At 36.5% G+C, this 17788-nt stretch overlaps 1 protein-coding gene across 1 annotated transcript in view; it reads left to right on the forward strand.

Moving 5' to 3' along the window:
* LOC139140890 (SWI/SNF-related matrix-associated actin-dependent regulator of chromatin subfamily D member 1-like) overlaps positions 1-17788 on the forward strand; it is a 53120-nt gene that overhangs the window by 27301 nt on the left and 8031 nt on the right. The window contains exons 4-6 of the mRNA XM_070710363.1: positions 4129-4251; positions 6073-6186; positions 7384-7485. Coding sequence (XP_070566464.1) covers positions 4129-4251; positions 6073-6186; positions 7384-7485 — 339 coding nt within the window. The remainder of the gene's footprint in view (positions 1-4128; positions 4252-6072; positions 6187-7383; positions 7486-17788) is intronic.

Genomic DNA, 17788 nt, shown 5'->3' on the forward strand with positions numbered 1-17788 from the left:
AGATTATTGTAGATTTCCCGCCATTTTCAAAAACTAATCATATGACAGAGAAAATAAAGATTACAACAACCAAATGTTGGCCATCATGTGTTGTGCATTCAAGTAAATGGCATCATGCTTGTTTCTAATCCTGGTATGATCACGAAGTGTATGTGCAGGAAATACCGATTTTTGCACTTTTCCGTGGGGGCGCCATTTTATGAGTGCGGCACCCGTTTATTATTCAGCCTGTTAAAACGCATAGGCATGGTCCAAATCAGGGACCAGTGATACATCTATACACGTCCTTCAGTTAGCACATTGACACTAACCAACTTTGATTTGAAAATAAAATCATGATAATAATTCTTAAAATTAGCAGCTACCATTTTAAGCTGGCTCTACGAATTCATGCTTAAATACTTTATTTACACCTCTGTGACAAATCTATCATGAGGGTGTATTTTTTACAATTCAGTTAGCTTGTACAAGCAGTTGTCTTGATTTCTTCTTGATGGTGTACATAGTGTACTTTTTGTGTTATGTATGATTACATTAAAGTCAATGAAAGAGATTATTTCATCTACTTCCCCCCCCCCCCAGTAAAAACAAACAAACAATAATATTGGCCTTTCAAAAACAAACAAATAATATTCGGCTAGTTGATTTCTGTTGCAATCATTACCCATTTACTCAGAAGCCTTTATTTTGCTTGGCTATGGAGGTCTGGTGGATATCAAAAAGAATTTCTGTCATAAAGTCAAATCAAAAATAGTTTGCTTGATTATTTAAGGTAGGGTTTCACCATAGACAATGGTTGCACTTAACCAACACACATTTTTTTCAAAGCAGTTTTCTTTATCAGAGAAAACCTCATACCATAGAATCTAAAGTTTACTATGGTAGCAATTGCACTTTTGCAGTGTTTCATCCAGGATAGCATCAGCAGAGAAGATCCTCCCCTTTACCAGAAAATTAAGGGGGGATTTCACCAGTTCAGGTGTTCTTCTTATATCTCTAGTCTAAGGTGTGACTGACACCATTTCATGGGGTGCTGGTCCCCTCTTGACAAATTACTAGGAGGTGCCAACATGTCAGCAGAGGGGTATCTCCATCCCCCTGTCTAGATGAAACACTGCATTTTGTAGTTCACTCAAAGGATGAAGAGGGTATATTTTTGGGATAGTAAACATCAATTTTGGTTTTAATGATAAAAATTAATTTAAGTATAAAACCTGATATTAATTTATTTTAATATTTTTGTTGAAACCAGAATATGTGTAGAAAAAAATGACAATTTTTTTGCATTATCAATTCTCATTCATAAATGACAGGGGTAGAAAGACTGACATTCAAAAAAAAGACTTGATTAAAGTCGTCACAAGCAATATTGAAATGACTGTTGCTAGAATGTAAGCACTTTATTCCCAAGCAACATTTGTTATTTAGTATTTAAAGAATATAATGTGAACATTTCACAAAATTTGACACAGCCAGTGTGGAGTTAAAGTTTTTTGAAATGTTGAAAACTGGAGAAAAAACAAGCCAGGAAAACGGGTGATTTGCATAAAGTTGCATAAATTTACACTTCTTGCTCACCTAACAAATGACTGCTTGTCATGCTTAAAGGTGAATCCAACCAATGTTTAAATCTTGGGGCAGCAATTTAATGAAAATTGAATGAATCTTTGTGAAAAAATTGGTTTCGAGCACAATACACTATGTTACATGCATGTGCAGTCCCATTTGCATCACAGTAAGATTGACAATAATGCTGACTAAGCATGATATTTTTCAGAAGAGTGGACTTCAAACTCTTGTCAAACATTTTGTCGTTTTGAAGTGTTCCAGCCCGATTATCAATAGGTGTGGATGCCTATTTAAGAAACAGCACTTGGGAAATATTCCATGCAATGCCATTTGATAAAATCTGTAATAAAAGAAGAATTTGTCATCTGGGAGAAGATGAGAGAGTTAATAATGAAGGATGGAAATGGAGCAGAACTACTGGGAAAATCTCTTGGGACTCTCATGTGTTACCTACATGCTGTATAAAATATGAGCGTGGCAAATAGAGTGTGGAACTTTGCTAGGTTTTGACGTTTTTTGAGCTTTTGATGAAGCTACCTGAAGCAGTCTGATACAGAGATTGTTGAAGTAATCCTTGGATCAAAAAGTAATCACTGGAGGAGCGATAGAGTGCCTGAAGCAGCGAGGCTTTCTGTAAATATTTTACGCAGTTTTCACAGTGTCCTACTTCTTCTGTGTCATCACATGATGAGAGTGTACACGTACACCCACACATCGTTAGGTTTTGCCGTGTGCAAAACCATTTTGTTGCACACGGTCATACCATGGGAGTGTACACCCGCTTGTACTGTGAGGTTTGTGAAACCATTTCGTCAGATGTCAGTCTTCATTCTGTCATGAGTATCACTGGTACTTGTGAATGAGCAAGACTCATCAAGGTAGCTTTACGATACATAGCACTGGAGATATTCCATGAATCATTATGATTTGTACCCTTGGAGATTCCTCAGTGAAGTCTAGCATATCTCCCATGTGTAGACAAATTTGTGAGCTAGTTTTATAAATTCTGAAAGCGTACTTTTGAGCATACTGTTTTCTCATATACCCTTTTGAATGATTTGAAACAAAATGTTTTATTGAGAGAAATGGGATTTTTTTCTAAAAGTTTCCCACACTGTATCCTCATTCATACAGCAAATAGTGTAAGAAAAACTAGGGAGAGTAGATTCACCTGTTTTGCCGATGTAAAATATCATTTTTTCCCATGGATATGACAAAAGAAGCTTTTGTCGAAGAATGACCACTTCAGTCGGTCATAATGTCCTTCCCACAAGTATTGCATTTGTAGTACCTACAGACCACGACTTTTATAATTATTTGACAGTAATTTTGAAGCTTTTACCATAATATCTAAACCAACTTTTGTCAGTTTAATTAATTAATTATTGGAATGCTTAACATTATTGTTAATATGTAGAACAGAGAAAGTTAACAGATCCGAAACCTTCAAGAGAACAAACCAGAGAGAACTGTGGGTAATTTATGGTACTTTGCATTGCTTTATCAGTATTACTGCAAAGTTATGTTTTTTTCCTTAATTAAGTTAGTATGTGCCTCGAAAGTGAAAGACTTAATACTTTTGGTCAAACTTTTCTCAATAAATATTTCAACTATTCTCTGTCAAAATCAAGAATAAAAATTGGGGGTCACTGTGCAAATTCTGGTACTAGAGAAACAAATTACCTAAAAATTACCAATATTTAAAATTCAAAATGGCCGCCATCCCTGTGTACTACATGTGTACTCCTACCAGTATGGAGGAAAATAAAATTTTCAATTTTCGAAAAACTAAGCCGGTGAAAAGTTTTCTCACACAAGAAGCTTTAAAATTAACCTCACAAGTGGTAGATCAGAAGAATTGTAAAAGTTTGAGAGTCTGAATATCTGTCCCCGAGGCGCATTCCACCTTAAGATTTGTTGTCCAATTTCCAAGATGCATACTGTGAAGTAGTGACTGGCCATGCTTTGGTCATGATATAGGTAATTCTGAGACATGTTACAAGAATGGTTTCATTATTTGGTAATGGATGGATACAGAATACAGAATGCCTAAAGGAAACCTTGTGGATTCAATTTTGAGAACCCCCAAAAATGTATACAGAGGCAAACCAGAGATTTGTGCAGGTTCTGCTAATTAAAGTTCTGCTTTGGCTGCTGAAGTTTGCTTGATCTCTCCCAGGCAAATCACTAAGATATTTTAAAAATTTAAAAGGGACGTTGCATATATATAGTATTACACACTTTCCCATGAGCACACTCAGAGTGCAGAAATGAAAGTACAATTACCAGTAAACAGATATGGTGTTTGGTGTGATTTCATTCAGTAATAGTTGTCACATTCGAAAACAAAGTTATCATATTTTACTGTGGGCAAATGATGAAGTTCATTATAGGCAAAACTCTTGTATCACAATCATGCTTTGCAGTCTCAACAACAAAACAGTAATGACTTCAACACATCCAACCTTCTTCCCCTATAGTAGCAAACCATGAAAGTTACCAGATTTGCAAATGATTTTTAAATCCCGTCTGAAAGTTTGTCTTTTTTACTCTTCACAGCAAAAACGGAAGTTGCGGGTATTCATTTCTCACACATTTTATCCGGGTAAACCAGACGCCGAGGAAGAAGAAGGCAACGTTCCATCATGGGAGCTCAGGGTAGAAGGAAGACTTCTAGATGATGTGAGTAAAATAATGTCCAAAATCAGGTTGTCTTTATGTCACAGTAAACTACCGTCAACCATCACATGATACAAAACCCTGGGTTACCGATCACATGATAATATTTATAGGATGTAGTTCATCAGCAAAAAATGTTCCCCAGTGTTTGATGTTTCCACAGATCTTATGTCAAGCGATTTGACTTTTTAATTTTGACTTTTAAGTAATTGACATGTACAAATAAAACCGTGAAAACTGTTTCCTGTTAGGTTTTAGATAGTCTTCCAATTAAATTTCTTCGTACATAATGAGTTGAGTGAATGCGCAGGAGTCAACAAATCTCCAACAGATGAGAAAATGCGATAGTTTGTCGCATCACATGAAATTTTCCGCTGTCAGAATTCCGTAACAAAGGACAACACAACTTCAGTTTGAAGTTCTCCTTCAGATAATCCTGCCTCAGGCTCTAATTTGGAGGAAGTAACCGGAGTAATGATCAAAGAAGATTGTTGTGTTAAGCCAAAGGTCGCCATGGTTTTCATAAGATATAGATGTTTGCACATTTTGATTTGATTGCTGGTAAATGGTGTTTAGCTTATATTTCAAATTGGTAGAATCAGGGGTAAATACATCTAATAGTTGCAATCTTTGTGTGTTACTTGTGACTTCTGAAAGTTTTATACTCAAGTAAATTTTAGTTTTCATTGTACTTTCAAATCTGGTGTACTTGATGTATGACAAATGGAAATTGACTTATTTTGGACTTTGAAACATGCACATCATTTTTAGTCCTCGCGGATGCAGTCTGGCAAGGACCTACAGATTTGGTCCCGTCCGTCCGTCCGTTCGTCCATCAGCAGCCGTTTCTCTGTCACCCCTGAGCCGATTTTTTTCAAACTTTGTGCAAGGATAAAGTACAGTGGTGTCAATTTATTTCGCGATACAATCCAATATGGCCGCAAGGCAGCCATTTTGCTGCGATTTTTTTATGTTTTTAACCATAACTCAACTGATTTCATTCAATTTGGTACACAGATAAAGTATTGTGGCATATATATGCATGTCAATTTATTTGATGATACGATCCAATATGGCTGCCGGGCTGCCATTTTGTTGCAATTTTTTTCATGTTTTTGAACCATAACTCAACTATCCTTGAACAGATTTCGTTCAATATTGGTACACAGATAATATACTACGGCATATATATGCACGCCAATTTATTTCGCGATATAATCCGATATGGCTGCAAGGCGGCTATTTTTTGCGATTTTTTCATGTTTTTGATCCATAACTCAACTGTCCCTGAACAGATTTCTTTCAAACTTGGCACATAGATATTGTTTTGTAGTGTGCGTGTGCATGTCAATTAATGAGGAAAGTTTGAGCAAAAGTTAAGTCTTTTACTTTTGATGCGCATACTATCTTAACAGCAAAACTCCCTGAATTCTGCCTTCATTGTGGAGGCACATATCCAGGACTTGGTTGTTACCGCCTTTTGGGTTCAGCTTTAATACATCTTAAATGAACATTGCCTAAGATTCAAACATTGCAAAAATGCATATGATGACCTATTGCATCCTTCAATAATAATTTGCAGTTTTTTTGGCCATCAAAGCTTAAAAAATTGACTTTCCATTATCATTATCACATACCTACATTGATAGGAAAGTATTCAGGTTACCAAAGAACATTCAAATTGCTTTCATTGAAGGAAATGCATTGAAAATGAAATACAGAAAGCCAAACGTCGTCTTTGTTGCCTATTACTTTATCTATACTCTATCGGGTATTTCACAAGTGTTTATATATTTGCTTTTTTTATTGCATTTAATGTAACAGCCCAACGCGCCAAAGTATGATGCTAAAACAAAACGGAAGTTTTCATCTTTCTTCAAGAGTCTTGTCATTGAACTTGATAAAGATTTATACGGCCCAGACAACCATCTTGTAGAGGTAAGAACTAATTGTATTTTGTTTTCAAAACTCTACCATGAGATTTGTACACTTTTTAGCTCATATTTGGTTTATATATAAATACCAAAAGAGCTTATATGATGAGTCTGAGTGGCGTCTGTGTCTGTATATTTGTGGGTATGTGCGGATGTATGTCCGTCACACGCAAAGGCTCCCATAGCGCCAAAGCTACCGTCTCAGTATTTGGTGTACAGGTAGATGTAGGGTTGAGATGTGAATTTGTTCAAATGAACACGTCAGTGTTAAAAATGTGCAAATGAGGTAAGAAAAAGCGAAATTCTGAAACAGGCTTGAAACAGGCTTACTCCACTGACTTGAGTCATTTCCAGTCATTGTTTATGAACTGTTACATATTAACAGACCTGCTCAAACCATAGACAGTAGAGGGGAGGAAGACCGTCAGTAGAGGGGAGGAAGACCGTCTATGGTCAAACTAAGGGGGCTAGCTGCCTTTCTGCTATGCATGTTGCTAAAGTTGACCTCCAGTACCTAAAGTTTCGGACCTTAATTACTTTTGTCATTCTTGTTTTTCTGGTTTAAATATTTCTTGTTGTTTTTCTGGTTGTACTGTGCAGAAATCATTGTCATAACATCAACGTAGAATTTTCCTGCACTGAACAGATAGAAACAACATTTATTGTTGATCTTTGGTACCCATACTGGTATATACAAATTCTGATCAAATTTGAGCGACACCGTATAATTGCGGTATTTTTTATAGTGTGTATTGATAATAACATATCCATTTTTCTGAAATGAATAATTGTATCTTAATTGCGCTATATATCAGGCATTGTTCTTTACGTGTTTCAATTAACTCTTTGAGTGCTGTAATTTTTTCCTGCCAAAATTTTTTACACGACATTTTACCAATTTTCATGAATTTTCTGTAATTTTTTGATAATTTTCGACCAAATGGACATCACATTTCATTGGCTACAGTTTTTTCTCAAAATTTTGGCAAAAATCTGAGAAAGATTGACTGGGGTTTATTTTATAAAGGGGACAACAATAGACTTTGGTGCTCAAAGAGTTAACAGACTGGCTTAAGCTTTTTTGGGAAGGGAAGGAAAGGAGAGAGGAGAAACAAAGGGAAAGAGAGAAGGGGAGGAGGTAGGTGGAGGTACTTGCTCTTCCACAAGTTTAATCTTTTCTTTTGTATTGATGGTTTTGTAGTGGCATCGTACCAGTACAACAACAGAAACCGATGGATTTCAGGTGAAGAGGCCAGGCAATGAAAACGTGAAATGCACGCTACTCTTGCTTTTGGATCACCAGGTAAACTTTCAATAAGATGAAATCTAGAACAAGTTCGTGTATGGATGAGCTAATCCACTGGTTTCAAATATCCGAGTACAAGGTGTTATTTGTGTTTTTAATGTACTATAAAGACAAGGACAGCCTAACTACTTGTCAAGATACGTAGCTAATATGAGCCAGGACCACGGTAACCCTGTAGTTTGCTTCAGGGATTCTTTGTTTTGAAACAGACTATTACTGTTTTTCATGTATGGTCATGGAGGAGTTAATCTTTCTTATGAATGTAAAGCTTGGCATCAACTCTCTCCCATTCCACATTACAGATATTTTCTTGTAAAAATTGCAGGACATTTCCAATGAGCAAAAGCTATATGGGATGGGGTGAAAACCAGAGCAACCCAAAAACTTTTTAAGAATCACTTTATGCGACAAATGTTGGTTTAGGGACCACTGTAATGTTTTGAATCGCAATACATTGGTTCTTACCCTCTTTCTCATCAAACCAAAATCACCAACGAAAAAAATAAATAATTGTGTATACAAATTTAAATGGAACATGCAAACAATGAGACACTCTTTCTTGTATTCAAAATTACTGTAATTATTTCATATCAGACAAAACAGAAAAGTGTTTCTGATGACAAACTACTCAAAAGTAGGGTATGTAGACAGAATCATGTACTGATAGCGTGTGCCACAAAGGCAGTCAAATTTAGGCTGTCGTTCTGGTACTCCAACTTGTAAAATTCCTTAAGATATTCACACAAGACGAGTCGCCTACAACCAACTTTCTGCAGCAGTGCAAAACCAGCATTTTGCAACAGAATAATCACATGATACATAACATAAGATTTCGAATATTCTCCTGACAGTTTGTGCATGGATTCTGTACCAGTATAAATGCAAACTTTCTGTTCTGTTCTGTTCCTTTAGTCAGAGCAATCAATTGTGGTGTTACCGCAACCCCAGTCAGACTTTACATTGATTCTATAGTGTTCTCTGAGTCTCAACAACAGTTACATTGCTGACTCACAGAAATTTCCAGAAGTTGCTACCGATAGTTTTGCACAGAGTTCAGACAGCTTCAAAGTTAAAGGGCCCATTTGCCATTTTCAGCACAACTGATAGAAACTTTACTAATAACATCTCAGACTTGAAAGTCTTAGAATTGTGTTTGTTAGAAGAGATGCTGTACAATGTAATATCAAAACTACTTAACTGCCACATCTATATGGCTTTGAATAGATGCTAATTGGTCTTGGAATTTGACATGTCATGAGAAATGACAGATGGTTTTTCCAGGTGGCTTCGTTAAATAGGTTATTTCTCTCATTACTTTATCGTATGAAAAAATTCAGTTGTGTGGGAGTGCTAAAGTACTTTTTGAACATTCTTCCCAGAGTGTATGCAAAACCTGATCTAAAACCGATTAAGAAGCGACAGAAATTGTTTGTATGCCAAGTAGCTGACAAAAACATTGTATGACAAGAGGCTACTTGGGGAATGTTCCATTTGTAGTAAGGCAGAATAAATCTCAAGAACAGCTTTTGACTCTTCATTAACAACAGTTCACTGATCTGCTACATTTATTATGAAGTTTTCAAGTCATGTTTTGTCAAAATTAAACAATAATAATTCTCTCCTTAGAGTATAGTGGCCATTTTGATTTTCAAAAAATTGATAAATTTCATTCCAAACTTTGCACGATGATCCCCTGACTTTTTATCCTTGGATCTGCGAGACCGTGGATTAAGTGTCCTTGAAGAATGTTTTCCACAAAATCTAAAAGCTTTCTATTTTGAGGCAAATGCAACCAAAGATCAAAGCAGGTCAGGGATTGAAGGTAGAAATCAGAGTGGGTTGGCTTATCAGAACCACATGGAACTCTCTCTTTAGCATGTCATTTTTAGTGCCATCGATCATCTAAAGTTTGTTCCCTGATCTGCTCTCCCATTGAGTAAAGTAAATTCAAATAGCTGGGCCTTCTGTTACAGCAACTATTAATGGAACCCTGTCCATTTGTTTTCTAGTAGGATTAGGAGGCATGCAAATGCCTGATATTTTTAGAACTACATGTGGATGCATACCTGAATATTTGCCACTCTTGAAATAATATGACGACTGTAATCATGCCATCAATTCAACCAGAAAAACAAGTATTGTCTAGAAAATATGTAAAAATTGGAAAGCTATTAACATCCTGATCGATCATATGTTACAGATATCTGACAGGTGACCTATTCACGCAGAGAGACATTGTTCAGAAAAAAATATGAAAATGGAAAAACTATTTATATTTGACGATTAGTCAGCAAGTACATGATTCCCATTATAGTGATTATGGAACTCTAGGAAAAGTGCACTGGCGGTGTATTAACGCTTTGATTGAACGGAATGTCACTGAGATGCAAGGGACCAGTCAATTGGGGCATTGGGGGGATGGGCAGTCATTTTGTTTGATCAGATTCCTTAAAGTTACCCCTCCCCCTCCCTTCAGCTTTCATTGCCCAAACATCATATTAATAATAATAATAATAATAATAATGATACTTTATTCATTTATATGGCGCTTTTTTACAGTAATCTGATCAAAAGCGCATTACAAAACATAACTGAAAAAAAACTAACATAACTTGGCATCATCATAAAGAAAAATATTTACATGATGTGAAAACAGCGTCATATTACACTGCAAATGCCTCACAAACATTCCCAGAGTTGCCACCTCATTCATACATTGAAAAAATGCAATAGTTCAAATTGTATAAGTTATCCTTAGCATTGTTTGCCTGTAGAAAGAGCGATAATTAAACTATTGCATAAAGTGACGCATGCACCATACAAAGGATATCTTTTCCAACTCAGTTTGCCTGTGATTTCCACTTGTGTTTCTTGAATGTGTTGTAATTGCCACAAGATATATACTCTTCAAAAGTCCTTGAACGAATAAGAAAAACTTTTAGTGTGAGAGAGCCATATGACAAATCATTTGTAGTAAACCCATAGGTATACCCATAAGGTGTCCTTGGGCGTTGTTATTTGTCAATGAGTAAAGAAAAAGGGTTTCCGTGAGGTGTACTTGGGCGTTGTTATTTGAGTAAAGAAAAAGGTTCCCATAAGGTGTCCTGGGCGTTGTTTTTTGAGTAAAGAAAAGCTTCCCATGTCTTTTGGGTTTCTTCAATGAACACCCCCACCCCACATCCCCATCCTGACTTGACTTTGCCTTTCCCTATGACAATCCCACCACCTAAAAACATAAGAGTACAGGTACATACATGTATATCTCTCTTTGTAATCTTTATTTTGAGAAATTCCCAAAGCTAAGTAGCTTACAAGATGAGTAAGATCATAGGAATCAGACCCATTAGTCCCATGTACGACTTATCATTTGGATTTATCAGCCTTTATCTGAAGTTTTTCGGTGCAGTGACTGTCTTGTTGGAATTGCCCGGTGTAAAGAAACTCTCTCACAACTGGCTACACACTGTGGCTGGTGTAGCCTAGCTCAAGGAGCTGGTGCAGTCAGCGCGGCCAGCCCGCTGAGCCAGCCTCTGCTGAGCTGGGCCACACTAGTGCATAACCAGGGAGGGGCTATGAGAGAGTCTAGGACTTGAATTGCTATACACATTGAAATTGTAGTTGGCTCAAAGTAGATGACTTTAAAATGTGGGATGATTTTCCATGCATACTGATATAAGGTCATTGCTTTTTTCAGCAAGAGAAGAGGCTTCAATAATGCCATTTGAAAACTTATAGCTGTCTGCTGAAAGCCAGGCTACACTGTGTTTGAAATCTGTATGTAGTCCCCATGGATCACACAGCCATTTGGTTTACAGAGTAGTGTCTGTCCAGACAAGCCATCACTAGTACGTACCTTGGTGAAAGCTTGACACAAGGACAATGTACTATTACACACAGCATGTATACAATGCACATCATTATGTTTTGCAATACAATCCAATATTGCCACCACGTTGCCATTTTGTCAAACATTTTCCTGCCCTGAGCCACATGAGTACCGGGACATCTTGACCAGTTTTGTATAGACTTTGTATAAAGGACATCTGCTGTTGTATGCTCATCAATTTTTCGTGTTGCACAATTTGATTCAGCCGCAAGGCAGCAATTTTGATATGAACATTTTTCCCATCCAAGGCCATAGTTTAGACATGCAAAAACAGATCTAATTCAGACTTAATAGCTAAGGGGTAATGTACGGTAATAGACATTGGCAACTTAATACTGTCATCTGTGTAGCCAGCCTTCAGATTCTCATCATCACTGTACAACAGCCAATACCAGGAGATTACTGATCTAAAAGACATAGTGTGGTGGCGTCCAAGAATCAAATGTACATGTAAAACTTACCGTTATATTTTTCTCTGTGTTGGGAGAGTGGGTTTTTTGTTAACATTGCGAAGATCAATTAAATATATCAAGAAAAGAATAAAAGAAATGAAATCAAAGGGTCATGCTACCAACGAAAACATTTGAGTTACATTTGACCCCTCAATATAAGCATTCTAAAGCACAAACAGACCATGATTTTTTTGAGCATTTTCATCAAAGCCGTTTCAAGTGAGAAATAATTTACTCTGTATGTACCACCACCAGAACTTCATGAGTAACAGCCATATTTGGTGACCAGAGCCACATTAATGTCACTGATAGTTCGAAAATGCCAGCTGTTATTTTGGGGCTTTTGTGACAAATTGCCATCATTTTGCCATGTAAACTGTTCGCCCAGAACATCTCATCTGTAAACTTTGTAAATATTGCCAAAGTTTTCTGAACGTATACTGTCTTTGGGTGAAAATACAATTAAACGTTTAAATTTTCTGCATTTTCATCCAACGGGTAAAGACTACTCCACTCAAATTTCTTAGTTTAACGTTTGTGAATATCGCATTTGTTCACAAGAACTTCATCTTTGCATAGGAAAGGCAAATAAAAATATACAGTTGCATGAAATCCACCGTAAAATGGATTTTTTGAGATTTTTCTTCATCAAGGTTACTGACCCACCTGTCAACAATTTTCCTTATACAAATGTTCTTAGTGCCCTCAAAGTTTCACAAGTCTTTGCTGATCTATCACTTGTTAAGGCTCATTTTAAATTAAAGCTCTTGAAGTATTAAACAAAAATTTTCACCATAGTAGTTTTTCAATAATATCAATATTTACTTTTTCCTGTAGGGTTAACACAGGGATTGCGGCCATTAAGAATTTCAAATATTAGTAATTTGTTGGGTTGTCAGCTTCTCTAGACCAAACTTTGCACAGCAACCCCTTATTTTTATTCTTGATTTGGTGAGAGAATGGTTGACAATTTCATTGAGGGAAGTTAGAGCAAAATCTTTTTGTCTTTCACTTTCAAGGCGCATACTACCTTAAATTGGTTACTTCTTGCCAGAGTCTATAGGAATCTCTTATTTTCTAACAAATGGTAACATTTGTTTTCAAATTCCTGATGTTGTAAATGCAGATATTCTACCGGTATGTGTAACATTTGTTTTCAAATTCCTGATGTTGTAAATGCAGATATTCTATCACTTACCATACACATACGGTAAAAGCATAATTGGCCATTTAGGCCTTCACATTGGAATTCGCTTACAGTTTTAGGTATATGAAACTGTGTCACAATTATAAAATATTAACAAACTAAAACTGACTGTATTCTTCAACAATATTAGATCCATCAGATTGTATTTGTCCACTTTTTAAACTGTGAACGATCAGAGAAAAGTGTCTGTGGTGATTATCAGTACACATATATGGTATGTCAGTCCCCGTTGGAAAGTGATTTCATAAATTTGTCTCTGCAGGAGTTTCATGTGTGGGAGGTTGGGAAAGTCAATTTGTAACATTTCCCAAGTTTACAGTCCAACATAGCCCACTTTTTCCAACCTTGAATAAAAGCTGTTCTCATAAAGTCTCACGACCTGATAATATCACTCAAGCTGCATTGCTTCTAGAATGAAGATAAAAACCCCTTAGGCACTGAAATACCCACCCACTCACTCCATATTTGTCACTCTACAGGATGCTTTCAGAGAAATCTCCCAACTCAAAGTTCAGCCCACAGATACATTCTCAGAATTTGTGATCCCCTGCAGTAGTTAGCGACTCACCTACTTTGTATGCACTTTGTCGGATATAACACATTTTTGAAACGAACAAGACAGATTCTGTTTTCCAATCGGTGGTGAATGATTTTGAAGTCAAAAACAGTTGTGAAATTTATAAAAATCCAGGAATTCAAGATGTGCGATATGAACATCAGTGAAAGTAACTTGAAATGGAGCGTGTTAATTTAATTTGCTTGGAGACATAAAGCGTATTTAGATAATCGTTACATCAGGTAAAGTGACGCTTCAGTGACTCAGTGAAAGTTACTTCCAGATGGGCAACGATAAGCAAAATGCCAATTTTATCAGCTTGATTTGCATGTTATTTATCAATCATGTGCTTGCAGACAACAAGGCTATTCAATCGCTAGTTTCTGTGTTTTGTACATCCATGCCCTTATTTGGTCATCACCATGAGATGAGCAAGCGGTCTCTCATTGATCACTGGCTCGTACAGTATGATGTAGGTCAATGCAACCAACAGAAAAAATTTATCAGTAAACACGTAATACAAGTAGATACAGGTGGTGAAAAGAGTCCCGTACTAAAATTGTTGGTTTTTAAAAATATCAACTCATAAACCATGCTAATTCTGGTTTTAGTGTTTTCTGCACTAAAGATAGTCTGCCATATGGTAAAATATATTTGTATCAATAGACAAAAAATGTAAAGCAATTTATTCGTAGGAATTATTTTTGAAAACACGATGTGTTGCACAATGACGTGTGCATAAGCATTTCCCAATATTATGTATATAATATGGAATACCATTTTTAGAAAATATTTATAGTTATGTAGCTGTCACTAGAAAAATGCAAAACACGTGTTAATTAACATTACCATTAAAATAGACAGAAATTTTCTATGATGGTTTTGTTTTGTCTTGTTTTAAATAGATACAATTCAAATAACTTCATTTGTTGGCTGTCAAAATGTATATGTTATATTGTGGTATTTCAGAGAATATAGGGAGAGATATTCATAATATAAGATTTTTATTAATTTTGCTGGAATGCTGCTCGTGCAGACTGATTTTTTAAGCCTGTCCAGCAAATAAAGATTTCATCATCTTTATTTTGTGAGAATCAAAAGTTAATTTTTCCCATAGAGCTAAAGCCAAACAAAAAACATTGTGCTGTTCTGATAACCCAACCTACCCTATTTTTTACCTGCCGACCGTAAACTCTTTAGAGCTACGTAAACATGGAAATAAAAAAAAAAGAAAGAAAAAACACGTATAATCATGCGTCTGTTACTTGGCATTTGATTTTGCTTGAACGAGGATGTCTCTTATGTTTTTTTCCCTTTTATATGTATGATACATTTTCCTGGAAATGTTGTTGCCAGTGTTTGACCGCCCTGAACCCCTGAAAATGCATATTTAAAAATAAAAATATTTGGAAAAAAAAAATTCCTGCCGACCTACCTACCCTATTTTTGAAAACCATGTTATCGGAACAGCACAATTTTTTTTTTTTTTTTGGCCTAACATAGAAATACAGCTGTTTTTGAATTTCAGATGTATCAGTAAATTCTTCAGCAAATAGGTACAGACTGAAGATTACTTTATGCACATTGAGCAATTTTAACAAACAAGATATCCTGGAGGGTCCATGTTTTAAAAAACTGATAGAGAATTTATCTGGTTTAGTTTTGATAGTTTCTTAATTACGGTATTGATTGTTCATTCTTTTGATCTGTAAGAGTTTGCTCTAAGTATGTATGGTACATGTACATCAATACTCTTAATTTGATGTTTCCGTTCATGTTGGCTTTTCTGAATCACAGAGCTCAAAGTTGCAACCATTTTAGTCGTGTAGGTGACCAAATTTATGAGATTGTGACTAAAGGTTTTGGGTTAGTCAGATTTTGCGATTGAACTTTTTTCAGGACATTTCTCGGTGAACGTGTATTCCCTCAGTGTTCACAAAGCAATGATCCCAAAGGCCGCGACCCCAAAATAAGCATTGGATAAGCATTGCCATCGAGCGGTGTTACTCAGAGGTTTGAGCGTGACTAGTTCCCTCCACTGCACAGTGCTGCCAATGTGTCTGCTGATGTTATCTTGATTTGTCAAAATATCCCATGAATTAAATGACAAATTTTACCACAATCAAGTATCAGAAGCAGTTTTAGTACTGTCACATCACTTTCAATTGAACCAATCACAATCTCAGCATAACTTGTCATTAAAATATAGCTGACAAGGGAAAACAAGCCCATCAACGCACAACTGCAACATGTTACATGCGTTCAAGTTTGTGGTGAATGTTCGCGTTAGTGGCATGTGAGATGCCAAGCCCGCTAGACTGTCTGCGGAAATCATCCTTTGAAAAGTAAATCAAAGCATTGATTTCATCAATCTTGAACTGGATTAGCCCATTTTATAAAGGTTTCCATTTTCAGCTAGATTTCAATACGGTAGCAAGCAAATTTGTTGAAATATCATAACCGGGTAGCGACTGCAATTATGTAGAACAGACCATGGATGTACAAAAATAGAACAGACGTATCTTAGCGTTCGACCTCGGTGATCGACAAACACTGGGATTTTATGTGCATATACTTTTGAGTCTTGTTCTTTTGCCTAGAAAAATCTATCAAAAGTTGATAGTTGCTGCATTTCTATTCAGAGTTTTTGTTGAAAAAAGTAGTTATCTAAGGCTAGCGGCTTACCGTAATTGGTCCCCAAAAATAGTACTTGTGAAAGTTTTTGAAGTGATCTGCAGAACGGAGTTATATTAAAGGAGAAGCGGTGCAGACTAACACTAAACACACTAACACTAAAATTGGATTGCACAGTAACTAATGACAGAAACTGATCGACTAAGTCTCAACTGATACAAGACTTGCTGAAGTCTCTGTATCCGAGAATATAAGTCCTGTGAAACCTGTACTTACGTAGACATCTCTAATCAGGACTCCTCATCATTAAGGACAGATTTATCAAACCAAAAGCTACACTTTGAATAGAATTTCACCTGTCTATTAAGGACACCTCTATATTAAGAACACTTTTTCCATTCCTGAAGGTGTCCTTAAAGGTGAAATGAAAAGAAAAGAAAATTCCAAAAAATTACCATGGTCTACGTATTAAGTATGTACAAGAAGGTCTGAGACAAAGAAAACGTCTAAAAAACACCCTTTCGTTTCACCAAAAACTCGATCTCCAAGACTGACTTAGAATCAGTTTGTCAGTCGATTTCTCAAATTCGCTACCAGAGGGCGTTTAGTGACGTCATGTGAGTCAAACATAATGTCGCTCAGTGAAGGGAGAACGGTTCAGACTATTCAGACCTCGAAGACTTAGCCAGAGAACAACGGTATTCTGGCCTAATACTCTCAATATTTCATTCTTTTCTATTAATTCAATAACATGAAAGACCAGGTTTGAAAATAAAAAGTGCACAACTCTGTAAATGACTCTGTACACACGCGCACAGACAGAATACCATTCGCTATGGAGTCGAGGCTACGACACCTCGTACTAGCGCGTTGAAGCAATCGAGGTACTCCAGGTACTATCAGCAATGCCGGCTGATGATCGACATGGCCAAAGTTTTCCATTCCCGGTCACGAAGTCTGAGGAGACTGCATTCGCGCCGGACGCAGGAACTTCTTGTCTCACTGAACTGGGACATCGATGTCATCCACGGGATGTTGCAGATACTTCGCCGGCACTGAAGCAGTATACTGATCATTAGATGATTAAAAACCAAACGGCCCTTTTCAGACCACCACATCCCCAAAAAGAGATCATTCGTTTAATAATATGAAGTTATCACTGACACTCACAGAAAACTGTACTTGTTCATTTGTCCTACACACAGTACATGCAAGCGTTGTCAAAAATTGGCGAATCATGTCACACATTTTGCTACTTTTTGCGGTCAGTGTTCTAAACCGCAGCATGCTGTGCTGCGACATTGAATTGACGGCGATGCCAAACGAGCCGAATTTTGCAGGATTGTAGGGCTCTAAACTTATTAAAATTTTCATCACTTTGTACTTGACAACATAATGGTCTAAACCACTGAAAATATGAAAGATACAATTATTATTTCTGTCACAGGAAGGACTGTCTTTTCGTACAATCCTCTTGACTGTAAACAAACAACTTGCAGTTCTAAATGCTATAAAACACGACTGAGGTCGGATTTTTCTTGCCTAAATTTCAATTTTACTTTAAA

Source organism: Ptychodera flava, chromosome 9, assembly GCF_041260155.1.
Source record: "Ptychodera flava strain L36383 chromosome 9, AS_Pfla_20210202, whole genome shotgun sequence".
Classification (NCBI taxonomy): domain Eukaryota; kingdom Metazoa; phylum Hemichordata; class Enteropneusta; family Ptychoderidae; genus Ptychodera; species Ptychodera flava.